Here is a 27,585-nt window from a genome sequence, read left to right on the forward strand (position 1 = left end):
CCCCGCCTCCTTGCTCGTAGCGCCGGAGCCGCCGGAAACCCGGCACTGCCGCTGCCGCTGCTGCTGCTGCTGCTGCTGCTGCTGCTGCTGCTTCCCCGAGAAGTTGGTGCGGAGGCGAGAGACGCGGGGCCCGGCACATCTTGGCCCTGTTCTGCCAGGCTTGGCCCGACCCGCTTTTGCCCGGCCCGGCTCGGCTCGGCATGCCCGCCCGTCCGGAGCAGAGCGGTGCAGCGGGACGGCGGCGGAGGAGAAGCCCCTGAGAGGGCGGCGAGGAGAGAGCGGCCCCGTCCCGCCATGGAGCAAGTGAGTCCAAACGGGACCGGACCGGACGGGACAGGGAGGGGACCCCCGGGACGGGACGGGGCTGCAGGGGACCCCAGGGAGGGACATGAGCCCCTCTCTGCCAGCAGGGGAGGGGTCGGAGAACCGCACCGGACACTTTACTTTTTTGGGGGGGATCTCGGCTGGCACTGGGACATCCCCGGAGGTGTCGGGGGGACGGAACTGGAGAAGGTCCCCCAAGGCTGGGGGTGCCAAGGAAGCCCCCGTTGCCTTCTCCGCTGGAGCTGGGGTAGAGCATCCCCAAAGCTTCTCGGGTTTTAAACTTTCTGGCCGGCCGGGCGAGGCTGCCGGAGGACGGGCGCTGGCAGAGCGGGGCTTGTCGGAACGCCAGGCTTGCTCAGGCCACCTTGTGCTGACTCTTGCTGGGGTGTTGTACTTCCGTGCTGGAGCTGGGCCTCGCTCAGCCCGCCAGCTTGGCCATGGCCACATACCTCCCAGCCTTCCCAAAGCCCGTTCCTCCTCCTCCCTTTCTGTCTGGGACGGGTTGAACTGGGAGAAGGGCAGAGGAGCTGCTCCTTCACGTGTAGGTTTTCACATCTGTGGGCTCACACCCCAATAATCCATCCCTGTCTGGACTGATTAAAGTGCCACGGATTTGTTGAATATCTCTGTTTCTCCCCTCATTTGGCCGTGCAGTTATTTCAGTTTCCTTCAATGAGTTTTCACTGCTTAAGGACAAAGAAAGCTCCTGGTAGGGTGGACCACCAGAGGGGACTTTGGGCTTTAGGACATATGATGCTGGTAGCTGTGGCTTGTCTCTCCCCTCAGCTTTCTTCTTTCCCCTCCCGACTTTCTGTGGCAAGGCTGAGATGTTTTTTCAAACAGTGGGGAGCAGCAAAGCAGCCCAAGTTGGTAGTGACTGAGTTGTTATTATCCGCCAGCATCCATGAAATGAATCCACAGTGGAGAAGCTGCTTCCAGCTGGTGTCTGTGCTGAGGGGCTTCAGGATGGCCCTTGGGACTGGAGAATGAGGAGAGCTGGTGGCAGGGCTCTGCCTGGCCCACTGCCTCCCTAGCTCTGCACCCACTGGCAGCTCTTTGTTAACCATCAGCTAATTCTCCTGTAATGGCTTTTGGGAAAGGGTATCCCCTCTGTAGTTTTCCAAGTTTCACATGGATCTGAGCAGTTTCCAGTGAGATGGTTTCCCTCCTGCCAGGTCAGGGAGCAGCAGAAGTGCTGACAGCCAGGCTGGGAAGATAACGTGGAAGAGGAGAGGAAGGCTGTCTCCTGGGAGGTGTTTGTCAGTGCCTCACTGGAGAGGAGTGTGTGATAAATAAGATGCTGGCTTTAAATGAAGGTACTGTAGTGGGTAAGATGCATCTGTGCACAGTCTGCAACTTGAAAAAGCACCATGACAATTCAGCTGTTGGGTTGTTTTCTTTTTGTTAGAGAATGTGAAAAGTTAAGTGGGTCCGTGGGCCCTTAAATATGGGGGCAGAGGAGAAATCACCATCCAGTTGTTAAATAAAAAGCCATTCTGTGCCCCTAATGGGGCATCTCTGCAGAGCTGTGGATGTGAGTGTAAACCAGGCTGGAAGAGTGAGACTTAAGAAATGGCACAGTGATAAAAATTGCAAAAATGGCTCATTATGGATTGGTTTTGGGAGCCATGCCTTTGGTGTGAGCCAGCAACAGGATAACTCTTGGCAGTAGGTTTCTTCTCATGGATTTATACCAGCATCAGGAATGAATCCAGCCCAGGAACATCCTGGGTTGGATATTTGAGTGTTTCTTGTAGAAGGAATACACATAAAGCTGAATGAACAACAGCAGCTCATCTCTTTGTGCCTTGCTCCACTTTTAGTTGTGGAATCACAAGCAGAGAACACAAGCAGGACACAAAGCCCTGCTCTGGGTGTCCTTCTCTGGCCAACGTCCCCTCACCCACCCACTGCAGGGATGGCATGAACCAGCTGTAAAAATAAGCTGTAAAGAATAAAAAAAAACCACAAGTACCATCTCCCAGCCCTGTTTTGACTTTGCAGGAATGAACAGTCAAGTTGCATCATCTGTTTTTTTACACATGTAACCTGCAGGCAAAGGATCACATCCCCACCTTGTGATGGGGTGTGTGCAGGTAAGGAGGAGGAAGCTGCTGACCCAGCACCCTGGATCCCACCCTCATGTCTGTCTTGGATCAGGGACCAGAGGAGGCACCAAGCAGCTCAGGTTCAGGTGACTCCTGTGTAGGGCTGGGGACAGAGCTGATGGCTGCTGTCTTCTGCTGAGACCAGCACTCTCCATCTTACCTTGTCTTCCCTCTCCTGGGCCACTCAGCTTGGACTCATGGATCAGATGCTCCTGGATGCTGACAAATTTGCTCTGTGATGTCAGATAAGCCCTTCAGCCAGGTGGGGAAAAAGGGCAGGAAAAAATTAATCTGCAAAACAAACAAAAAAAAAACAAAACAAGGAGTAAAACCATGTTGCTCTGAAGTCTCTCAAATAAAACTCTTCAAGCAGCTCCATCCGTACAAAACCGTGACAAGGAAGGTTAAAGTCTGTGCCAAATTGTCTAAAACTGACATCAAAAGGGTGCTCAATCAGGAAACCAGCAGCTCTATATTTGTGCAGCAACTGATGTTTGCTGAAGTCGCAGATCACAGCTGAATACAACTTCCTGGCAACTTAAAAAGTCATGTTTAAAAAAAACCCAAACCCAAACCCAAGCAGTCCCCTCACTTCCCGGAAAACTTCTTCATGCTCAGTCATCCCATCTTGTGGCTTTATCAAACACAGCTCAGTATCATCAAAATAACTTCTACAAAGGGCAGCAGAGATGTTCCAGGTTTCCACCTGATTTTCTTTTAGGGGATAGACTATTTGAGTTTCTTCTTTGCAGTCTGAGCCCACCTGCAAAGCCAAGCCTCTTCCTGGCCATAGGGGGGATGGGAGTAAATGAGGGGACATGGGCTATTTAATCTGTTTTTCCTCTTTTTTTTAATGGGTGCAAGTTTTTTTGTGCTTTTGGGCTACAGCTGACCTGCAGCTGCTGTCCAAGGGCGTGTTCGTTGGGAGCCTGATGCATGAAAACAAATTCATTAGCAAGGATCTCCTCCAAATTTTTGGAGCTTGTCTGTACTCACTTGCTCTGTACCAGCTACAGGGTTGTCCAGCTCCAACTCCTTTCCATACACATGGGATTTCCTCTGTGTTATGAAATATGATGTCTAAGCTCCAGCCACTCTGGTTTGGCTTGGTTGGGTTTTTTTTTCCCTGTGAGAAAAAGGTTTCACTTAGCATCTAGCAAGGCTCATTTGGGGATGATGGGGGCTCTGCCTTTGTCCTCCCTCCTTTTTTGTGCAAACATGCTGGCTCTCTGCAGCTCTTGCAGGTGAGGATGTGGAGGAAACTTGAGTCTGGAAGGACTGGGGTATTCTTGGGAGGAGGCTGAAGGATTTGGGGTTGGCCTCTCCTTACAAGTCACAAGGTTGGCGAGGTGTTTGTATAAGGGGATTTGGCTCAGCAAGGGATTCCCCTCACCTTGTGCCAGGCAAAGAAGCTTATGGAGGGGTGCAGGGGGTGTTGGGAGCAGCAGGGCACTCTGAGGGAGGGGAAATGGGGATCCTGCCTTTGCCAAGGCTCTTCCAGGGCAATAGAGAGGAGGAAAAATCTCATCTTTAGCCATGTCTGCTGGTGACAGCACTCAGCTGACTGCCCCCATTCCCTGTCTTAGGTTTCCTGTCTCCATTTGATGCGAATACTGATATTGGATATTTCTGGAGGCTTTTTTCAAAGCAGGGAAGTTATGCATCTCCTGATTTTTACCAGGTCTGGAGAGCCAGCAGCCTCCCAGTGCAGGATGCTGGGAGGCACTATGCTGAGCAGCAAGGAGCTAAAGGCAGGACCAACCCTCCCCAACACTCTTGGTTGCCTTCTCTCTCTGTCCTTCCCTGGAGGAGCCTGCTAGGAACAGCTTAGTGTGGATGTGATGAAGTCCTGGCCTTCATGCCATGGATTTGCCCACAGGAGTTGGCTTGGGGCAATGACCAAATGTTGAGGCTCCTAGAGAAGTAACAAAACTAAGCATTGCTACTGATGCCAGCAGGATCCATCCCACTGGGGTTTACCAGAGAGATAAGTGGAGAGGAGGGTGCTTGTATTCAAGGAGCCCTTGGTGCAGAGTGAGCAGGGAGTACCTCCATGGAGAGGGGAGCAGAGTTGCTGGAGCAAGGTGGACTTGCTGCCATCTCAGTGTCCCTAGAGGTGGCCAGGGTCCATGCCCACTCCCCAGTCCTGCAGCAGCTCTGGGGTGAGAGCTGGTTGAGTTTTCCTCCTGAAGATGTCTTCTGGCATCTTCCTCTGGAAGTCTTTTCCCTTGGGAGGGACCATGTGGGGTGGGTGCTGAGGTCTTCTCTGGGTGACGACATCTTACTGGTGACCTTCATTAAATGGATGGGAAGTGTTTCTGATGTAATTCCTTCGCCCTTCTGTCCTATAGGATACAAAGGAGGAGGTCCCAGAGAAGCCAAAGCCTGCTCCTACTGCAGAGAAATATGGCTGGATCAAGAAAAGCAGTGGGGGGCTCCTGGGATTGTGGAAGGATCGTTACATCCAGCTACGGAAAACACAGCTCGTGGTCTTTGAGGATGAGGTATGGTCACAGCTAAGGGTCTTGACTGAGGGGCAGGATCAGGCCCTTGGTGCCACAACGTTCCTCCTGTGTTTTTCACTCTTCCCTCCAGCCTATTCCTTTCAAAAGAGCCTCTCCAGTTACCTCCAGGAAGGGTGAATGCTACAAAGAAGAGGCAGCAGCTGCATTTTAGAGTATATTATATATCATAAATATTTCAGCCAGTAAATATTTGGACAGTGTCATTTGCAAAAACAAAAAAATCAAATGGGGGCAGGACATCCTGTGAGGAGGTGAAGAGAGCAAAGCTTGGGACGGAAGCAGGATATGTGCTCCGTGTTTTTTGGATCTTTAAAGGATCAAACTGGGTTGTAGCAGCCTGACTTCCCACCTGCTGCTTGAGGGAATGGCAGGCAACTTTGCAGCTGTTTGGCACCCCTCAAGCAACTCAAATTGTTGCTAGCCAGGCTCTTCAGGGGTTTGTTTAGTCAATGATGGACGCAGGGTGAGATTATGAGCTGTCCTCCTTAAGCAGGGACACAGTCTGGATTTGGCTCATCTTTTCCTTTTACTTGAGCCAGGACTGAGCAAAGGACCCCTGGGAGCTTCATCCGGGACTTCCCTGGATAAATTGCATGCTTTAAGTTCATGGCCTCGTTTAAAACTGTTTCCAATCAACTGAGAAATAAGAGCCAAGCCAAATCTGTCCTGTGTCTTCATTTGAGAAGAATGGAGAGTGTGGGGCTGGTCCGGACGGGCTCTTCCCTTGTCAGTCCCTTGGTTCCTGGCCTGAAAGGGGCTTCTGCAAGAGCAGAGTTTGCCCTAAAAGGGAGAGATCACAGTGCAGAGCACACACAAGAGAGGTTTGAGATTAGTAGTCAGCAACTCTAAGCCCTGCTGGTTTACAGTGGGTAGAAGTCGGTGGGTACATAGGGATGAAGGAGCTCTTCTCACTGCCTGCTCTGCAGAAGGACCATGTGCCTGTGGCTGGCACAAGGAGATCTGGGTGATCCGTGGGCATCAGGATGCTACAATCCCAAAGTCATCATAAAAGCTTCTGTGCAAGGGAAGAAAAATGGGGAAATGTTTCTACAGCTCCATCGCTGTGATGGTTTCAGGAACAATGGGACTGACTAATGAGTGTGGTTCTTCTTTTTTTTTTAAACATACTATTGCCTAATAAAGGAGATTTTTAATGAACAGTTTAGGTTAAAAGGTATTACCTCCTCCTGTATGCTGAACCCTCCTGCTCTTCCCAAATCCCAAAGCTTTCCAGCAGTGTTTGTTCTTCATTTTGCAGTGTCACCAAGGGTACAAGAATAATGAAATGAGAAGTTAGTGTCAGGTGGGGAGCAGCTGGAAAGGGAGGCAGACCCGTGGGGGTTTCTCTTCCACAGGGAGGTGCAGCCTGGTTCTGCAAACAGGTGACTCTCTGCATGTCTTCCCAGTATCCTGGACACCTTCTGACTCCAGCTGAAGCTCCAGGAACTTGCAAATTTAAAATCTATAACCATGACGTAGGTGTTTGGTGTTTTTTTCCTTTAAAAACAAGATATATGGAGGCTCTCATTACCATGAGGGAAAAGGAGGCTTTTAAAGGAAGATTAATTTTCACTGAGGTTCAGAAGAAGGAAAAAAATCCCAACCATTTAAAGGGTTATTTTATTATCTCAACAAGGAAAATGGCATTTGTACCAACTGGGCATAATGTTTTCTGGTAGCCTGCGGATTGTGGTAACATCCTGTAATAAATTGTGTCTGTAAGCTACAGTAGCTACAAGGTCCCATTATTGTAAATAAGGGATCATGTTAATATCTATAGGCTATTAAACTGGCTTACAGTGAAGTCAAATGTCTTAGGAGAGGAAATTGCTACAAAATTATCTGGTAGCACAATAGGATAGCATGTGATTGTGCAGGCTTACAACAGGGGAATGAAAGGAAATGGCAATTTTCTGCACTCAGGAGGGGTCCCCTTGCCACAGAATTGAGGCAGTTTGTGTTTATTACTGTATTTATCTTCCTTTAACATGAGTTAGGGCAGTGCTGTTGTTTCCATCTTAGTTGGGGAACGGAGTATTTGAGATGAGAAGGGCCCTGCCCAAAGTCAAAGGAGAGTCAGTGTGTGGCTTGCTATGTTGGCTTTGATTCCTGGACTTCCAGCAGCCCTTTCCCCACTGGATTTTCTCCACATACCTGCTCTGCTTTGTGGGTCTTCAGAGCCAGACACATCATTCCAGAGCATCCTCAGGCCAAAACATTTTGAAGTGGGATTGTCCAGTGCTTTCTGAGTTGGGGCCCTGGAAAAAGAAAGGAGAGAAAACTGCAGGTAACAGGACAAGAGGACATGGTCTCAAGTTGTGCCAAGGGAGGTTTAGATTGAGTATTAGAAGAAGGTTCTCTGAAAGGGTCATTAAACACTGAGGCAGGCTGCCCAGGGAGGTTGTTGAATCACCATCCCTGGGGGTGTTTAAAAGCTGTGTAGATGTGGTGCTCAGAAACATGGGTTGACACTGGACTCGGTAGAGTTGGGTTATGGTTGGATTTGATGATCATAAAGGTCTTCTCCAAACAGAACAATTCTGTGAAAATCAAGCTGCTTTCTGTATTTATCCACAGTTAGACCTAAATGGGTTAAATTTAGGTCTCCTCCCTCTTGAGAGGAAGGTCAGCTTCTATGTCAGAGGGGAGGTTTAGCCTGTGAGTCTTTCAACTGCTCTGAGCCCATCAGATTTGCAGGAACTGAGCTGGTGACTTGCACACATAGTGCTTTTCAGTCCCCTGTGGGCTGGAGCCCTTCACAAAGGTGCTAATATTGCCTTTAGCAGTTGTTTCCTATGCAGGCACGTGTGTTTATGCAGTTACATGAGGCTGGCTGCACTCCGAGCTGAGGTTTGTGTGTGCCAAACAAGAGCAGAGGGAAGGGCCAGCAGGAGATGCAGGCAGTCAAGTTGCACCGTGGCAGAGAGCACAGCCTGAGCAGGAGATAAATCCTGTATTTATCATCATCAGTAGCAATCTCCTGGAATGCACTCCTGACCTGCCCTGGGAGTGTGTTTCTCATCTTGGATCTGTTTGTCAGGCTGTGGGTTTGGTTTAAAGCTGTGAGCGACCTCCCAAAGGCAAACTGCAAACTTTGGATTGTATTACCTGGAGCAGCTCGGGGGTGAAAGTCACCCCACTGGGCTTCAGGTTTCTTCCAGCTGATAGGAAATCAAGGGAGATGGATTTCTTGTCCTCTGTTGTGCCTCCATCTCCAGCACCCCACGTCTGTACCCTCCTGTAAATGAAGACTCAGTGAAGCAAGATGTCTCTAGGATATTACATACTCAAATGTCAGGAAAAAAAAGAGGCACAGACCCAGAGGAACTCCCCAGAACCTGAGGGAAGGCAGGTTGTGTGCAGGCCCCTGCAGAACCAAGCAGGTTATTTTCTAACAGGGTTTCTTATCTTCTTGTCTCTGCATATTGTTGCCAGAATAAAAATCAAGCCTTTCCAGCTGAAGATCAGGCAGTTCTGTGCAGAGGGATGACACAGATCAGTATCACCCCCCCATGGAATAGAAATAGACAGCACCAGTCTTGGGTTTGGACTTTTTTCCCTAAGCAGTGCAGTTGGTGCTTAAAGTTGGGTTCTTTTGTTGCTTTGGGTTGTTTTGGTTTGGTTTTTAGGTGTATTATTTTAGAAGGAAAAATCCTGCTGGACAAAGAGTCTTTTAGAGGATCCACTCAGCATTTAGCAGTCGTGAATGTTTTCATCTGCATTTTGCCCCTGGTAAAGTGATAGCAATGTATACCCAAAATGATTTATTGAAATGCTCTTAGATCCTCAGCTGGAGATGGAAATTATCATTTTGGGCAGTGTAGGGATTGTACACTGAGGGGCACAGCCCATGAGTGTGTCAGTGAAATTCTACCTTTATATATAGAAACATTTCAGTGGGTCTTTCCCCCCATTTTTAATCATTTTTTCTTCAAGGAAATTGTTTGCCAGGTAGGATTCTTTGGTTAAGCACATGCATGCTTAGGTTTTTAGTTATTTTCTTCTTAAGGGCCAAGCTTACAGACACATGGGTTTAAGTTGCAGTGTCTGCTTCATGCATAGCTAAGGGCATTGGTTTTCTGCATTAAATCATGAATGTAGGGTTTCTCTACCAGGATTTGAAACATCTTATTGATTGTCCCTTACAGCAAGCACAAAAGCAATTTAAAAAAACCCCCAAACTAAAACCAAACAAACCCTAAAATCCATTGAGGAAAAGAGAAAGGTGGCCTGAAGGGAATTCTAATGCAATGCTCTGGGACAGCCTGGCAAGCTGTGTGCTGCAGGGAGCTGTGACCACCCACTGAGGACTCAACCTTTGTGTCCTGTGATGTGAAAGGACTGTTTGAACTTTTCTGGGGCACTAGAGACCAAATCTAGTGTGAGCTTGTCCAGAACATGTGTCTGAGCCCCATGTGTTGGAGCAGGAGTCTGGAAGTGACCTGGTCTCTGCGTGATGCTGAGCATCCTCCAGGTCCCAGGAGGCTGAAGGGACCTGGAGACCTGGGGCAGGGTCATGCACTTCAGCCTTTATCTTAGTGGTGGAGGACAAATATAAAAGATCTCTTTGTGACCCAGGTAGGCTGACAGAGAGGGGCTGGCCACTTGCCAAGGGTTAAAAAGAAACAAAAGCCCCATTCTGGCACTCCCTGAACTCAGATGCTTTTCCTTTGCCCTCACACATGAAATTTTTCTTACTTCTCTGGCTGCTTTCTTCCCTGCCCTCCCTGAAGAGCACAACTTACTTAAGTTCACATCTCTGAAATGAAGGAGCCAGAGGTGGCACATTTAAACCAATGCCCCTGGGAGCCAGGGCCCTGTGTGTCCACCTTAGTCCCCAGAGCCTCCCCAGGGAGCAGAAGGGCAGCTGGAACACAAGGGTAAAACCTTGTCACAGTAAAACTACAGCTCTCCACCCTGCCAAGTCTCTCTTGTCCCCCCATCTTGGTGCTCCAATGTTTTTAGGAAGTGGAGACCAGCTTGCAAAGGATGGAAAGGCAGGTTCCTCTCTGAGAGGCGGGGAGGATGGCATGGACAAAGAGAATGACATGGACCCGCTGGGCTCTGCTGGGGACAGAGCTGCTCTAAAGAGCAAAGAGGGTGGGCAGGAGTCTCTGTGCTGGTCTCAGCATCCTGCCAAACCACCCACATCCTGAGCCTAGCAAACTTCGGCGTCGGATCTGGTAACCGCGCCGGCCCTGCAGCCGTGCTGGGATGTGGGCGGTCGTCCACCAAAGGGCAGGATGAGATCACCCCTCCCCGAGGCATGTATTCCTGACCTCACCCTTCTCTGTCATTTGTTGGCCACTGAGGGGTTATTATTTCCATCCCTGTCCTTTTGCAGTGACATTGCAATACCAGAATTGCAGCAGGAGCCTCGTACCTTCAAAGGACTCAGTAACGTCAGCAGGATTTTATCTGCGAGGCTTTAGGTCTGGGCAGGATTCATCTCCTCCTCCTAGTAGATGTTTTCCCAGTTCTCTGGTCACATTCACCTACTCAGTGTTAAATGAAATAAACAGTAATGTCATTAAAATAATAAACCTAAATGAGATCCAGACATCCCTCAGTAGCTCACAACCTGCTCTGTGTACCCACGTTGGCTCTGCAGGGCCCCGATCTCCACATAGGATGGGTAAAAAATTCTAAATGCAGCCTGAGCTCTGCACAGCGACTTCAGTGTCAAGTGGTGAAGGGAGGAAATTCCCCACAGCCCACTTCCCTCTGAACTCTCCATTCCCTGCCTCCAGCCACGGCAGCAGCTTCCTGGCTACAACTCATTTCCTCATCCCACACCCCCTCCCCGCTACAGACACCGCTCCGTAGAAACTCGTACGGATCCCAGGAGCTGCTCTGGGAGCAGAACCTGAGCTGGGGATGGTCATGGGCAATGGTTTTAATTTAGGGTGGTAACAGAGAGGTTCCTGAGATGTGCTGAGTGGAGCACTTTCCTGGCAAGGACTGCTCCGTGATTCTGGCTGCTTCTTTGGTGTAGTATTTAGGAAAAGGGAGCTGTGGTCTGCTCGGGGCTCCTGAGACACAGGGAATATTATCTGCCCTGCATTACACTGTGATTCCTATTAGGGATGGTGCTCTGCAGCTGAAAGGAGCCACGCACCACGTGTGGAATTTTAGTTATGTTGCTGGGAGAAAGGAGCCAAGATCTGGGCTGGCAGTGCTCAGCAGTGAGACACCAGGGAGAAATCCTCCCCACTGAGATGCTGGCCCTGACAGTTTTGCTGGCTGGCCTGGGCTGGATTTCCAATTCTCAGCATTCTGACAGTTCAGTGGCTGCACGAGGAGGATGTCCCAGTCACACGTGGCTCCCACTTGACCTTGCTGAGCATGGTGGCCGGGCTCGCCTCTTATCTCCCCTCTGCCTTGCACTGCTTTCCCTGGCAAAAAGCAGGATAACAACTCCTCTGTTCACTGTGGAGAGGAGATTGTGCCACCAAGCTAGAAGAGAGCCTTGGGAGCACTCTGATCTCATGCCAGGAGGGTTTATAGAAGTGCATCATGTTATTCCACCCGAGTTCTCAGCATGTGGCTCGGGCAGAGTGATGGGCAGAGACCTCCCCACCTTTCTTCTGGCTGCAGATCCCTGGATGAGGCCAACAGAGATGGCAGAAGCTGGTGTCACTGTCCACAACGTGTTATTTACTCAGCCACTGTGGACCACTGGCCACAGATCAGCCTGTAGCTTAAAGACAAGTGTTTTCTTAGTGAGACAGATACCAGCCCTGTTCATGGGGACTTGCTGTCTGCACGCAGGTTATTTTTAAAGCAGAAGAGCTTTAAGACAGATGCGAGGGGAAGATAGGCAAAGTTGGTATACAACTGATTTCAGTGCCTCCTATTCATAATAATGTTTCACTCCCTCTCTGCAGGATGAACAGAAGTGCATAGAAACAGTGGAACTGGAGAGTTATGACAAGTGCCAGGAACTGCGTGCGCTACTGAAAAAGAAAAACCGTTTCATTTTGATCCGCTCCCCGGGTAAGAAGGTAGGATTGCCTTTCTCATCACCCTCCAGTCTGCAGCCTCCCAAATGAGTTCCCCTGCAGCTGTGCCCAGAGCAGATGAAGGGCTCTGAGATTTAGCTCTTTGGCAGCTGGGAGAAATGACCTGTGGCTGTGGATGGTCAAGTGTGGAAGGAGGAATGCTGCTGTCTTGTTGACTTTCCTTTTGTGGTGGGGAAAAAGTCCTCCTGGCACTCAGCTTTATCCTCTTGATATTCCTCCTGCCAGTAATCCCTGAGCAGTGGAGGGTGATCATTCCCTGGAGTTTCCCCTTGTGCTCCAGACAAGGAAGTATCCCTGTCCCAGCTGAGGTTTTGCCCAAATTCCAAATCAGTGATCTCCATCCCAGTACTGAGACATTCCTGGAGCTGGAATCATTGATCTAAGAAACTCCATCTCTAAGCTATTTGCAGCCAAAGAGTTCCTAGGAAAAAAGATTTATTTTGCAGAATTTATGAAACTTTACATCTTTAGCTTCCTGTGGAGCATCTGATTAGATCCAGAACTTGACAGCCAGGGTGGCAATGCAGAGAAGCTCTACATCCACCTCAGCCCTCACTGTATGCAAGGACACCCTTGTCTTTCTTCCTCTGCAGGTTCATCTACACATCTTTGGAAGTTCTCCTTAGGTCCTACACATGTGCTCTGTTTCAGCATTTTTATGGGCTAGGATGCTTCTGTTGTTGCTTTACTTCTAATTTCAACATAATTAAGTTGGCCTAGAGATCATTTTAAATCTCCCTTTGCAGATCTGAGAGGTTGTGAGGGACAAAACATTTTCATTTCCTTAAGACTGTGAACAGGCAAAACCACCAAGTTGCCTGCATTCCCCCATCTCCATTTTGTTTAAATAAATGGAGATTGTTTAGTCCTTGTTGTCACTGTTGCTTATTCTTTCACTCCAGTCACTTAGTGTTTATTGGTATAATAAAACCCCAGCTGAGTTCAGAGCATCACTGTGCTAAACTTCATTCAGAACAACAAAACAAGGACTGTCCTACCCCAAAACACTCCCGTGGACCAGGGTGGGAGTGGAAAGAGAAGGAGAATGATGTTGGTTTTGCAAGTAGGGTATTAAGCATCATGCACTGAAGTGATGGTAGCCTGGAAATTTGGGCTGATCCCAGGGGAGAGAGGCTCTCCAGGCTGAGCAGAGGGTTAGGATTTGGTTTGTAATTTGCCTCCTCAGGAATAATGGATGGAAAGTGGCTAACCCTGGCAGGCAGGGTGTGTTCTGTGGAGGGGGGTAGGCAAATAAAAGCCCTTGTGCTCAGAGATGGGTGGCATTGTAGGGATTATTGTTTTTATTATTATTATCTGTAAGTGTTTTTACTTGGAGAGGCAAAATGTGCAATAGCTGCAGATGCCTCTGTGCTGCTGCATGAATCAACACGGGGTGAGACTTCTTCCTAAACCTTTCATATTTCTTGCATGGAGAAAGATATGCCCAAACCCTGCCCCAAATAGGGTAACTTCATCCTTTTGGCATGTTGGCAAGTTTACAGCTCCTCTGTTTTTCAGGCCACTGATTAAATGGAGGCCTAGAGAGAGGCTACTTTTTACAAGGCTCTTTTGGTGAAAGGAAGGGCTTTTATAAATGAAAAGTTCCCTGTTTGTAGCTCCCCTCCCACCCTCCTTTTGGCTGGGGATCTGGTGAGGGTGTTGACACACAACATACTTTGGCAGATGTTAGGACAGGCTTCAATTAGGAGGCCAGAGTACACAACTGTCCTTCTTCTGTTTTGAAACTGCAGCTGTGGTGATATATATCAGCTAAACATTTTCTATTTGGGAGGCTTGCTGTTATCCACAGTTTAAAATCACTCTGTGAGCTGCCTTGCCAAGCCCTTCCAGATTTTGCTAGGTTTTTAGTTTAAATCTTGGATGGGATGCTCTTGAAGAGGAGAGGGGATGAATCAGTCAGTTAAAACTTCTCTGCAGCTAAAGCTGCACTCAAATAAATAAGTTGCCTTGCTAAGCACTGGGATTTGATGGATGTACCCCAGATTCTGCTTGCCCTGTTCACCAGGATGATGTTTTTGTTAAGCTGTGACAAAATGAGCAATGTCACATGCCTGCACTGGGGTGGCACTGCAAGAAAGCACTGCCCATGGAGCTTCAGTTCTTTAGCAAAGGAAGCTGGAAGTGTGCAAAAGACCCATTCTGCTTAGAAATCTCAAATGCTTTGTTCCACCCGCAGCAATTAAATGAAAACTGTTGGATGCAGAGAGCTGGGACTGTAAAAAAAGGGCAGCAGCCTTGGCCTGGAGACTTTAAAATGTACTGATGATGCAAAAAGCAGAGCAAATGACACTACAAATGAAACTACAGAGGGTGGCATGAGTCTGGTATGCAACAGGTGTGAAAGCCTGTTGTAAGGGAAGTCTTAAGAATGGGAAGAAAGAGGGGGGTAGAAAGGGAAAGAATCTACGAGCAAGCAGGGAAGCTCCTCATGCATCCTTTCCAGGCACAAACTCTGCACCTCCAGTCAGAGGTGGAAATTTCCATTGCTTATTTTTCCCTCAGTTGCCTTTGGAGGTACCTGCAGCTGCCTTCAGCAGGGACCCAGCCTGGAAGCTGTGGTAGATCCCAGGGTCTGCATCCCAGAGATGCTGCGTTATTCCCAGGGATGCCGTAGCTCTTGGTTCAGCTGCAGAAAACCACAAGAATCCTCTAAGGGACAGTCCCTGGGCTTCCACTTTTCCTTTCATCATCTAACCTGATAAAGTCCTGCAGAAGAAGGCAGATGACCTTGTGTCTGGCAGATGGACTCTGGTGCACTTTTGATAGTTTAAGTTGCTACTGATCCAGCTCTCCTCTGGCTTCTGCTGGAGGTGACCACCCCGTGCCAAAAGTCAGCAGAAGGGAACACGTTCCCACACCTAAACCTGGAGTTCCCAAGCAGCTCACAGCCCAGTTTAGCCCAGTCCCACTGAAGCCAACACCAGGTTTTGCATTGGAACAGCTGAGGAGCAGGCCCAAGTTTCTGTCACCCACCTCAGCTGCAGATCAGCAGCATGGGACAGAATTGCTCAGCAAAGTGAAGATAAATGCTTTAAATCCCAGCTCTCCAGTGCTCCAGGCTCATCTGTTAAATCATTTAGTGCAGGTACAGCTGGCTGACCCTGAGAACACTTCTCTTTCCTGGAAAGCAGGGTCAGCATGAGACTGCCACTCCTTGAAGAGACTGATGTCCCTGAGAAGGCATGGAGCAATCAGGACACTGTGCTTGGTGCCATCAGGGACAGTGACCCGTGTGTGAGCCTCTTGCTGTGTGACATCCAGCCAGGGATTCAGCAGGGGCTGCCTGGCTGTGCTGTGCTCTGAGTTAGCTGACAGTAAATGGCACAGTTTGTGTTTGTGGCTTACAATGGTCACTATCACATTAGGTTAAGCCATGACAGCTTTTCCTGGCACACCAGCCTGTTGTTTATGGCATGACTCAGTCTCAGCTGGCTTAGCAAGAAGGAGAGCAAATATTTTACCCTGCCTGCTGCCTTCTTATACTGGTGTCACTGACTCTGCCTTAAATTTCTGCTGAAGAACAGACCCTGCTTAGAGTTTTGTTGGGAGTATCCATCTTCAGGTGCATCCTCTGACGTCTGTGAATACTCCAGTGAGTGGAAATACAGACAAGAGAAATTCTTTCTTTGTAGAGGACCTGGGGGGCTCAGACAAGTGTACAGAGCTCTAGTGGCAGGCAGGGCTGAGACCCCTCCTTCAGCTCTTCTCTGCAGCCATCTGCTTCATAGAGAGCATCCACCCTGCTCTGGGTTGACCTCTTCTCCCCAGTGTCATGGCTGAGGATGCCAGCCAGACAAGAAACTACAAAGCAACAAAAGAGACTCTGCCTGATTGCATCCTGAGCACCAGAGCCCCAGCACTATGACCCACATGGGCTCTTTCTGCCCATGCCTCTGGATCCCCTTTCCCCACCATCCATCAGGTTTTTCTTGGGTGGCTGTGGCTGATGGTCAGGATTCTGAGGAGGGTTGTGTGCCTGAGCTGACACGTCAGCTTCTTGTAAGTGACAAACCATCCCCCCAAGTCTTCTCTCCGCAGAGTTTCTGACACCAGCACTTAGTCACAGGCTCAGCTCTGGGAAGCCAGAGGCTTTTGTCAAGAATGAGGCACAGAAAGTGGCATTAGAAGAGGAACTTTGCAGTGAGGCAGGAATCCTTCCCTTGAACAACATGTCCAGAGATTTCTAAACCCTGCAGCAGGCTGCCAGGTCTTTGCCAGGCAGTGCAACAGCTCAGCTGCTCACAAGCAGAGCTTTCTCCTAAGCTTCCATAATCACCAAGCTTTGGGGGAAAATCGTTTCCAAACCAAAAAAAAAAAAAAAAAAGAAAAAGTTTTTAAGCACACACAAAACCAGGCCTGCTTGGACTAAAACAAAATCTGTCTGTTGCTGGTTTGGAACTTTGCCTTCCCTTAGGTTCCCTGGTCAGCATGGCCTTTCTGCACCCCAGACAAAGGGCTCTTTTTTGTAGCATCAGGCTGTGGTTCAGGCCCTAACCTCTCCTCTGAGCTCTCTGGTCCCCTCACCTTGTGTGCAAGCTAATGGAATAAATAATCTTTCCCCATATTGCTGCTTAACTCCCTGCTTGCCATGCTGGTGGTGAGGGTCTGGCACTTGGTCACTGTGATGTGCAGATGGAAAATCCTGGCCCTGAAGCCTGAATGTGGAATGAGGGGCATGGAATGAAGGAATGAATGCAGAGGGGAGGGGCAGTGGGTTTCTAGCTGGACAGAAGCAGTGGATGTAAGGAGATCAGGCTTTAGTTCTGCAGGATTTCTGATGGAACCAAATTTCTGCTGAGACCCAAAGCAGTTGCTGCTTTGTTGTGCCTTAAAACAGGGATCTGCTGAGAGCATTTGAGTGTCAGTCAGCATTAACTTTGTTACCCTCATTTTATAGTCAGTCCTTTATAAAGGCACTGTTGTGATTTCAGAATGTGAGGCCTCATTGGCAAAAACCTTGGGACTACAACTGCTCTTGAAGATAATAGGAAGGTGCAGGATACCTATTGGATGTTAAAACACCCAAAATAACTATTCCAAACAAACCCCCTGCTAGTTCATGTTCTGGATGAGCCTTTCTGTATCTCACCTCCCCACCTGTAAGAGGTGGATGATTTGAATTCCTCTGAAAAGTAATTTGTGAAGCTCTCAGATATTGCAGTGATAAGCAGCACAGTAGAGATTGCTGGGGTTATCAGTAATTCTGTTTTCAGGGCAGAGCTTGTGCAGAGTCCAATCAAGAAAACATATTGACCCAGGAGGATAAAACTATGGGACAGCTCAGGAAGAAGTGCTGCTCCTGTCATGAGGTGCTAGGAGGAAAATGCACAGCAGGCTGAGTTAAGCCTGCCCCAGCAGCATTGGGGTAGTTTAATGTTTGAGTGCTTGATTTTGCATCTTTGATGATGTTCTTTAGCCCTAATGTCTGTGTGCTCATGCAGCATGGATTAGGGCACCACATGGAGCTGTTTGGCTCCAAGCCAGCCTCCTGTAGAGCCACCTGTAATGTGAAGATGATATTTCTCTCACCTGAATGGATGTGAGGGGAAAGCCATGTGATACTGGTGAGGCACTCAGAGAACACAGCAGGGAAATATAAACCACCATACCTGTTGTTCCTGCTGTGGACAGTAAGATTTGAACCACTGAGCACAGCCCTGGAGGAAGGAAAGAGCTGACTGAAGGAAGAACAGGCCTCACAATTACCCACTGCTCCCTCCTTATTTGTGTCCCGTGCTCCTTGCCAGCTCCTTCTTGTATAGCTGGCCCTTCCCTTTTTCTTAGGACAGTTGTTCAAACCCCAGAAAGTACAGGCCTGGACCATTCACTGCTGTGTTTCTTTGCTGGCAAACAGAAAAAGAGATGATGACATTTTTTCACTGGCATTGCCCTTATGCCTCATCACATCCATACTTGGGCAGATGGGGGTTGGTCAGAGCCCTGGATTCCTCTATCAGTTCTGCTCTGCAGAGCCACAGGAAGAGGGAAGCAGGCAGAGCCCCCCACACCCTGGGGGGAAGTTGGAGTTAAAGCTCTTTATTGCATCTGAACCTGCACAAAATGAGTTGGCCTTTCAGTCTGCCTCTCTCCACAGCGTGGCCATTCACTGCTCTAAGAGCTTCTCCAAGTGTTCTGCAGAGGGAAGGAACTGTGGCTTTCTTACTACTTGAGTTACTAGTTGCAAAAATAGAATTACAGCAACAAGCTGTTCAGCATAACAAAATCCTGTTTGTGGGAGCTATCAAGTGAAGTACTTGCCAAAGCACAGAGGAATCTGTAGTTTAAACACAGACTGGAACTGGATGTTATGTAGAGGCTGAAGTGACAGAGCAGAGAGCTACCCCTCTGGTCCTGGCTGGGAATGCTTCAGCAAAAATTGTCTCTTTGCTCTTGCAGGTTCATGATATCAAATTTCAAGCTCCAACTTTGGAAGAAAAGGAATCATGGATAAAAGCTCTTAATGAAGGGATCAATAGAGGAAAAAACAAAGTATTTGATGAGGTAAGAGGAAAACTTTGGAAACTCCTGCATTTCTGTGTCACCTCTCATCCACTGCTTTCTTAGCTTAAAAGCAGAACTTGCCTTTGCCCCCATGCTCCCTGTCCTTCCTGCATGGCAGCCATGGTTGAAGGAAAGAGAGATGATATTCAAGACAAACCAGGTCACATCCCTGCAGGCTGGGAGCTTTTGGCCACTTCAGTTCCCAGCCCAAAATGGTAGAACATACAGAGAGCTGTTTGCACCCTCCTACCTCTTGCTGCTTTTCCCTTTCTTCTGGCCAGGATGAGATGCAGGAGGCAGCTGGTTGAGGAGATGGTGTGGAGGGATGGTCTGTGCTAAGAGCTAACTTCTCATGGGACCCAAGAGAATCAGTGTGAGATGGTCTGGTGGCTTCAGTGGGTTTGGGATTGGTGAGTGTAGGACTGTTCCCTTCTTCCAGCAGAAGCAGCTGGGACAGCAGAAGCTCTGAGTTGTGTAGAGCTGGGGCTGCTCCTGTCCTCCTCAGGCTGCCACCATCCTCCACCAAGCAACCTGGAAATGGAGATATTTGGTTAGGACCTGGCCCAGTCTTCAAGACTGGAAAAATCTCAAGTGACTCAGTCCAGCAGCTATTCTGCCTGCAGTCTGGAGGGAAGTCTGCTGGAAAGTTACTCCCCAGCCCCAGCCAAACCTCTCTGCTTCTCAGCTGGCCCCAGCACACCTGCCCTCCCAGATGCTCCAGAGATGAAAACTGCACATCTTAGAGCCTGACTCACCTTGCCCTGCTCCCTGTTAGCTTGTAGAGCATCCCTGAACTAAACCAAAGGAACAAGCAGGAGCTATTCTGCAGCTGTTTCAGTAACTGAAAGGAAGTGCCCCAAACCACCACCTTGGGAATGACTCAAGAAGAAATGGTGAAGGTAACGAGGGGAGGAAGCAATCAGCAAGATCTGTTTAGCAAAAAAACTGAAGTAATCAGTAAAAGTTTTGAGAAAAGGGCCAAGCACTGCAGGGATGGGGCTAGAGATGTGAACTCCGAGAGCTTGGAGTTTGCTTTTATTCAGCAGAGGGCATAGGCAGGAGGAAAGGCTGGAAGATGCTCCTTTTTGGGCAAGGCAATTGGCAGCCAGGGTTTTGCTGGTAGTGGGGTGTGGAGATTTCCTGGGCCCTTAGACCAAGTGGGAAGCAGCACAGGGAATTCAAGGAATCAGCTGGGAGCAGCAGCGACCTGGGAGGAAGAAACCCAGCAGCAAAAAGCTGAGCAGCCAGGTCTGCTCTAATGTTCCAGCAGGTAGGAGATGTGATGTCCTGCAATGCAATGCTGCTCAGACCCCTTTAAACCCTTATTCCCCCCTTAATTGAAGCCAGCAAATCCAAGGAGACACTGATGTTTCCCCCAGGTTTTAGCCTTCAGCCACCACAGCACAGGCAGTCACAGAGCCAGCACAGAGAAACACCTGGGACCCCCCTTCCCACGTGTGAGAGGGCAGTGGATTTCTCTCTGATTCCAGGAAATCCAGCTAGAGTTGCAATTAATCCAGGTCACTGCTCACACCTTCTCTTCAGCATCCTGCAACCATGAGAGCCGTGGGAGGGGAGAGGTGTGCAGCAAAGTGCTGCTGACACAGTTCACAGTCAGGTCAGGGTTATTAATGAGCTTTCACCTCTAAGACAGCAACAGAGCTTTCTGGGCTCTGCCACATGCAGGAGCCAGTCCAAGCCCAGGCTGCAGTGAGGGCAACAAAGCTGCCTTGTGTCCTTCCTGCCCTGCCCTTGAGGCAGAGGGCAGGTTTGTTGTCACAAACCTCCAAAGGTTGGGTGCTTTGCTTTGGTGTATCTGTTAGATAAAGACATCTCAGGAGAAGAGAGAGACCTTAAATAACCATCCTGCATGTGCAGGGTGTTGCGTGCAGGCTGTAACTGAGGTCTGAGGTGAGGACTGTAGTGGTGAAACACTGAAAACCCTCCTGGATCCAAATGCTCCACGTGTGACAGAGAACTCCAGAGATGTTTCTTGAGGAATTCATGACCCTCTTCCTTTTTTCTTTCCCTCTTTTTCTCCCTTTTGAAGGTGAAAGTAGATGAGAGCCTTTCCTTAGACCACGTAACTCGGGACAGAGTGAAAGTGACCCACGGGCGCAGACCACCCACGAGAAGTCACCTGAAGGAGGTAGGTGTGTGTCCCCACCCTGGGGTGGGCATCTCCCCAGCTGGGATCCCCCAGAGCTGCTGCTTCCACTGAGGTACAAAACTCCAGAGATACCCCCAGGTACAGGCAGCCCAGAGGAAGCTGTCAAGGGAAACTCCAGGAAAAGCTGTGCCAGCACCTCTCTAAGGAAGCTCCAGGTTCCCATAGCTCTGGAATTGCTGGACTATTGGGATACATTTAGCTTTCCATAACTCCTGAGCTGCTTCACTGTCTGGTGAGTGCCATTAGTTTCATTTTAGTCAGAAGAGACCAAAGCTCTTATGTCTAAGAAGTGATAATTTTGCAGCCACAGTTGTCTAAAGGTAGAAGAACTGCATGGTCTTTGTGGAGAAGCTGTGTTTTTTATTAAGCTCACTGGAAAAAGCAGACAAGCTTTCAAGTTTACAAGTCCTTCCTTAGGTCTGACACAGAATGCATTATTCTCCCAGGCAGTTTTATGGACTAACCTGTCTACTCTTAACTGATTTTCTGGATCCATCACATCAAAAAAAAAAAAGAAAACCCACCACAAAGTAATCCTGCAGTTCATGTCTGTGAGAGAAGTTCTTACTGATGTTTGATTCCTGTGATTTATGAAATAGTTGCCACAGACAGATTGACATTTTAGCAGAGCATCCATCTCAACCAAGGAAGGCTTTTATATCAAACCTTCTTTCTTCAAACTTCCAAGCCTCTGATGTGTCTGCGCAGCACTCAGATGATCCTTGTGCAGAAAATGAGGTGCCCTGAGACTTTTTACTTTGCACAGAAATAGAGGAAGGGTGTCTCATCTAGAGAAATGCATGGAAATGAATCATAGTTTCTCATCCACTCCTTCAGAAAACCACAGAAGAAAACATGAAAAAAGTCCCACAGCAATGAAGTGTGGATTCTCTGCTGCCTAATATGGGCTCAGGAAGGTGGGAAGTCCTTCTCTTGGCACTTAGAAGCTCTCTCTGCCTTACTCAGCTCACTAAATTCACAAGATACCTCTGAGTTTATACTTGCAAAACCTCTCAGCCAAATTCAGGGATAAACACACACAAATTCAGAACCAGGAATGAGGGGAAAGGGAAGGGATGGAGCCTGCAGAAAGATGAGTCTCACAGCTGCTGGCTGCAGTATTGTGAAGGAAATGGAACAAATCATGATTTTCAGTGTCAAAGCAGGGCCAGGTGAGGACAGGTCAGGGCTGAGCTGCCAGGATGCAGCTTCCCTCCATCTGTCTGAGAGGCTGGAAAGGAAGAGAAAGAGGCTCAGCCCTGGTGAGAAAGGGACAACAATCAGGTTGGAGGTAGCAAGCAGAAGGCAACAGAATTCCAATAGGATCCCTGGCCAAGTATTCTGAAGCTCAACTTGGTTTATGTGTTCAAGTAAAAATACAACAGGCCCCAAAGCAGAAAGCAGGTGAGGCACAGGGAGGAGAGGGATCCAGCTACTACAGGGATAAAGAAATCCAACATGGCAGAGCAGCCTGGTTAACACCAACAGGAAAACTAAGAAATAAGCTTATTGTGGGACAGGCTTTGGGACTTTCTTGTCAAAGAAAGTAGTAAAATAAGTTCTGTGCTTTTGTCTGAATTCTTGCCTGCTTCTGGTTGTTGGCTTTGATATCCTCGTGCAAGTTGCTTCACTATAGGGCAAAAAATAACTCTGCAGCAAAAACCCACATGATGGTCACAGAAAAAGAGGCTGAGCAGGGGGGTGGAAGTGCCTCACTCAGTGTGTTCCAGACTTACTGCAATGTCTGTGACTTACTCATCTTTCTTCTCTGCTGGGTGACTTGTTTGTTATTCATGATCATCACAGCTCATTACATTTTAGCATGTCAGCTCACATTGGGCTTCACCTATTGGTTTAAGGCTGGGAGAGCTGGCTGCTGCTGTTAGAGGGTAGAACAGGGTGATGCTGTGTGGAAGAAGCCCAAACTCCATAGATTGCTCTTGAGCTGCAGAAAAAGCTGCTCTCAGATTGTCCTCACAGTCTGAACAGATGTAAGTATAAACAGGATGGATGTGTGAAGCAGCAACCCCCAGCCCTTGTCTTGCTATTTTTGGGAGGTTTTGCACTTTTAACTTGAAGTTAAGGGGTGGAACAGAGGATTGATGATGGGACAGATATTGAAAAAGTTCTCCCTTGTATTTCAGGCTGCCAAGTTGACATCAGATGGGATCCTGCGACTAGACCTGGATATGGTTGACAATGGACCACCAAACTTGGGTTTCACTGTCAGTGAAGGTGACAACGTGCCACCCCAGAAAGAAACTCCAAAGCCACCTGTGCCACCTACAAAACCCACTGGTGCAAAAGAAAACCAAGGTGCAGAGAACAACCTTCCTGACCAGGAACATAAAAAACCTCTGTCTCCTCCATTGCCTCCAGAGAAGAAGTTTAAGGAGGACACATCATCAAAGGACAATGTGGATGCCAAGGAAGAGGACTCTGTAAACCCAGAGGAGAATGGGGAAGGATCCCAGATACCCAGTGAGGAGAACAGAGAGAGCCACATTGAGGTCAGCAACAGGGTAGCAAAAGCTCCAGTTCCTCTTCCTACAAACGTGCCAGACAAGCTAAAAGTGGCTTGGGATCAATCAGTCACTGAGCCTAAAAGCACAGAAGACTTGAAATCATCAGAAGACAGTAGCAGAGAGAACCTTGCTGAGATTGCTGCTGCAGATGCTACAAAGCCTCTTGTTCCTCCTAAGGTTCTGTCAGAAAAAACACAGCCCACAATGAACTCCAGCCATGCTGACCTGGAAGCTGGGGTTTTGGAAGGTCCTGAGCCTGGCAGCTCCAAGCCCCCAGTGAATGGGATTGCAGCCAGCGAGGCAGCAGAGCCCACGTCCTCAACAGCTGAAGAAGGAAATGGGACAAGCTCTGCTGAGAAGGAACATCAGACTTCAACAGAAGAGACAGAGACCTCCTTAGCTACAGAAACAGGCCATGAAAATGTAAAAGCAACTACTGAGAAGAATGAGTCTGTGGACAGCACTTCAGTGTTCAAACTTCGCAGTTCTTCTCTGGGAGACCTCCTGTCTGATTCCAGAAATAGATGGGGAGCACTTCCAGGCCAAGCTTTCCCCAAGGATTCCCATCACTGCTTAGCTAAAATGGAGGAGAAAGTTGCTAATGAAAGGGAAAAGGCAGAAAAACTTCTGGAGAAGGTTTTACGTGAAGGGTTGGAGCAGGCACAGGAGGGGAATGGACCCCCAGTGATGGCAGAGACATTGCTCAGTGAGGCAGTGGAACAGCTCCGGCAAGCTACACAAGTCCTGCAGGAAATCAAAGGTCTGGGAGAACTGAAAAAAGAAGCAACACAGAAACAGAAAGAAAAGCAAAAGGATCTAGTGACTCTTTACAGGAGAAGTGCTCCCTGACCTCTTCTTCCAAGACATTTCTTTCTCACAATCAAAGCTAAACATTTGCCATTTATGATTTGTATCATTGCTAGGCCAGTGTTTAAGAGGTGTTTTGCTGTGCACACACCGTGTCCGTGGGACAGAATTGAGCTTTCAGTTATAGCATCTTTCTCTCTTTCTACATGCTGTACATACCAGTCTGGTTCCAATCCTCTTAGCACAGCAGAAGGTTACTTTGAATGGTTTTGAAAATGTGAATGCTCTGTAAGGACTCGGCCCAAAGTCCTTCCAATGGATCAGGCTTTAAAAATTAGTAGTAATCAAACCAAGCCAGATTTTGGAAAGGAATAGGATGGCTGTTCTAGCAAAAGCCCCTGTCTGTCTGTACTTACAGACTAGCAGAGACCAGGCTGCACTGGCACCTATCTGGGTTTCCCATTGAAATATTTAAGGATAAAAGTAGTCAGTGTGTGTTTGCTTGCTGGCAAGGTTTCCCAGACCACCTGGCCCAGTGACATCTAGGAATGCAGAGAGAAACAGTTTAATCTTCTCCAAAGATACTCCTAAAACCACATCCACAGTTAAAAAATGACCTCACACAGAGGCAGACAAAGCTGGCCAACTCCTGACTGCCTGTAGTGTCCTCAGATCTGGAGCAGCAGGGTAAGGGCACTCCTCTGAGTGTGGCTCTGCAGAGCTTTAGGTGTGCTGAGCACTGCAGGATTGAACCCAAGTCTCCAACCAAACCTATCTGGTAACTCAGAATCCTCTCATCATCTTAGGAACAATTAGCTAAGCATTTGGAGAACTTGTCTCCAAGAGATTCCTCAGGAGCTTCTTAGGGAAAGCTGTCAGGGAGGGAGCTTTAGGGATGTGTGTTGCCTTAGCTGCAGGATGGCTCTCTGGGCTGTTAAGTGACACACATCAGGCAGCAGGAATGGGTGAGATCCCTCTTCCCATTTCCCAGGTCCGTATCTGCTGTGTCCTGGTTGGCCTGAGCACCAGAGGCTGGCACAGACATCAGGAACTGGAGTGCCTGGAGGGAAAGGCATTTTGCACACATAACTCTGGGGCTGGTCCCAGTGGCTTAAATATATTAAAATAAAAATCCATGGCTTCAGAAGGGGCTGAGGAAGGCAATGCAGAAGGCTCCAGCACAGCTCCCACAGCTTTTCTGCACAGAGAAGAGTCATCTTCTCAGGCTGGTTTTCAGGAGTGATATGATTTGCCAGCACTGTCCTCTTAGCTCAGCTGTTTCTTTTTCCTCTTTCTTTTATCATTTTCCAGGCTCCACAAGGCTGCAGAGGGCTGCAAACACTCCCCATAGCAGCAGCCCAGCTAAGCTTCATCTGAGCCTCTTGGATTAGGTGGGGGCACTTCAGGTCTGAGCACAGAAATGTTGGAGTTAGGCTTCCAAACATCCTGGGTTTTCACCACCCAGAGCCACCAAGCAAGGTTGTGACTGGAACTGATGCTTCTGCTCCTCCAGATGAAAGCAGCCTGGGTTTCAGTGGTCTGTCCCCCTCTCCAGACAGCCATAGACAACCCAGGGGAATTCACTTGTTAACCCCTCACATGGCAAGTTCTACCCAATGAAACACTCAGGGCTCAGGTGCCAAAAAGCTTTGCTTTGAAACAAAAAGTTCCCCATGTCCTAAGCCCACTCCTCCTAGGCACATAGCCCAGAGCAGACTGGATCTGTGTCATTTGCTGCTGTGGAATCAATGTGAACCATGGGTCCTACTCACCTTTCCAGACATACTTAAGCCAAGGGCTACTAACACAAATGATATTCAGTGCCTATCTGCTATCTAAATGTATTTTTCTGCATGTGCACTTTTGTTTACCAAACACTGTGTGGGATGAATGTGAGCTGTCAGAGCCTGGTGTGCACTGGAAGTTGAGGGGCAGCAGCTGCAGAGAGCAGGGAGGCTTTTGCAAGATGCAGTTCTGTAACATGAGGGAAACTTGATGGGGAAAAAGCAGCTCACACTCACAGGAATATACACAAACACTGGGTACAGGTTCATATCCCAAAGATGAAACCAGTCCTAAACTCCAGGATGGGCAAAACAAAGCCTGGAACTGAAAACCCAGGAGAATGGAAACAGCAGAGGGGAGAGCTCAGTCCCCTAATTTGTACACAAATGCTTTTGCTCTTGCAGGTGTTTTCTTGTGGCAGTGTGTTCTGTGGATGCCATCTGGCAAAAAAACCCCAGACATCCCTATCTTAAAGCCAAACCTACAGGTTGTGCTTATATTTACTGTATATTTTTATATTTTACTGAATATTCTAATGAATAAATGTCTGACATTTTACTGAATACCCATCTGTAGGAACCTTAACAGAAAAAAAAAAAACCTCATATGTGTTAAGAAATGGGCAAGGTAAATCATATTACAAGCTACAGCCAATTACTGGACTAACAGAACTTACTAGATTTGTATTATGTCTTGTAAATAGCTATAACTTAAGTCAAATCTCCATAACACCCCAGTAATTCTACTGCTGAAAATGCTGTGTTAGAAGTGCTTGGGTTTTAACAATTTTTTTTTATAGGGTTAGCAGTTCCACCCTAAAATGTCTAGCTCAGCTGGAAGCCTGGTTCACCTGGACATCATGTTCCTTCTGCAGCTCTCCCATTTGTTCTTTTTATTCAAGTCATGAGCCAGGCTCTGTCCAGGGCTGGAAAATGGTTTCTCCTGCAGCTGCCTGCTGAGGTGTTTTTAAACACTCCTCTGAAAATGACAGCCCTGGGGAATCAGGGATGGGATCCTGGTCTGCTCTGACCTTACACAACAACTCCCATCTTCAGTGTACATCCTGCCACCATGCACTTTTTTTTGGTTGTGTTTTTTTTTTTTTTAAATATAAATATCTTCCTTTAATCTTACATTTAAACTTGCATCTGTTTTCTGGCTGCACTAAAGCTGTTTGTTTGTGCCTGAAAACCCTCTGGGCATGGAGTGCTGGGGGGTGAGTCTGTGTTTTGGGCTGTGCCACCAGGTTGCATGTTTGTGACAGGAAGGAAGTGAGATTGCAAGCAAGCAAGTGTGGATGACAACCTGAAAAGCAGCTGCTGCAGCCTGTGGAAAGGCAGCACTTTCTCTCCTGCTTGTAAAGAGCTTTGAAATTTGGCAATAAAGACCCCCTTTTAAATACCAGCTGTTTAAGAACTGTTTGTCCCAAGTAGGAGCAAAGAGGAGCCACCACTGAGGCACTGCTGGGTGGAAGGCACATTGCACAGCCTGTGGTCAGCAAGATGCTGTGCTAACCACAAGCCTGGAGGAAGGAGAAGCACTGGGGGCTGTGGTTGACACAGAGCTGGAGCTGTGCAGTTCCTGAGTCATCCCTGCCTGCCAGCTTGGCCAGAAAGCATGGCTGAGGCCAGGATCTGCTCCTCTAGAAAGCAGGGAAACATCTCTGCAGGCAGCTCACCAAGTGATGCTGTCTGGGCTGCCCTTAACATCTCCAAGGTGGACTACCTGGTGTCTACAGAAATCTGAGCTCACTTCATAGTCATCCCCTTGGTGGTGAGCAGTGCCAGGACCTCATTC

The 27,585-nt window shown here is 48.3% G+C and overlaps 1 protein-coding gene across 1 annotated transcript; it reads left to right on the forward strand.

Moving 5' to 3' along the window:
• The first annotated feature begins 6 nt into the window (after nt 1–6).
• On the forward strand, nt 7–27,188 carry PLEKHO2 (pleckstrin homology domain containing O2). Its single transcript, XM_030456861.1, has 6 exons — nt 7–303; nt 4,784–4,936; nt 11,845–11,961; nt 18,397–18,501; nt 20,552–20,650; nt 22,816–27,188. Exons 1-6 carry the CDS (start codon nt 295–297, stop codon nt 24,043–24,045), a joined length of 1,713 nt encoding a protein of 570 aa, XP_030312721.1. The 5' UTR covers nt 7–294; the 3' UTR covers nt 24,046–27,188.
• Nucleotides 27,189–27,585: the final 397 nt, after the last annotated feature.

The sequence above is a fragment of the Calypte anna genome, chromosome 10 (genome assembly GCF_003957555.1).
Source record: "Calypte anna isolate BGI_N300 chromosome 10, bCalAnn1_v1.p, whole genome shotgun sequence".
NCBI lineage: Eukaryota > Metazoa > Chordata > Aves > Apodiformes > Trochilidae > Calypte > Calypte anna.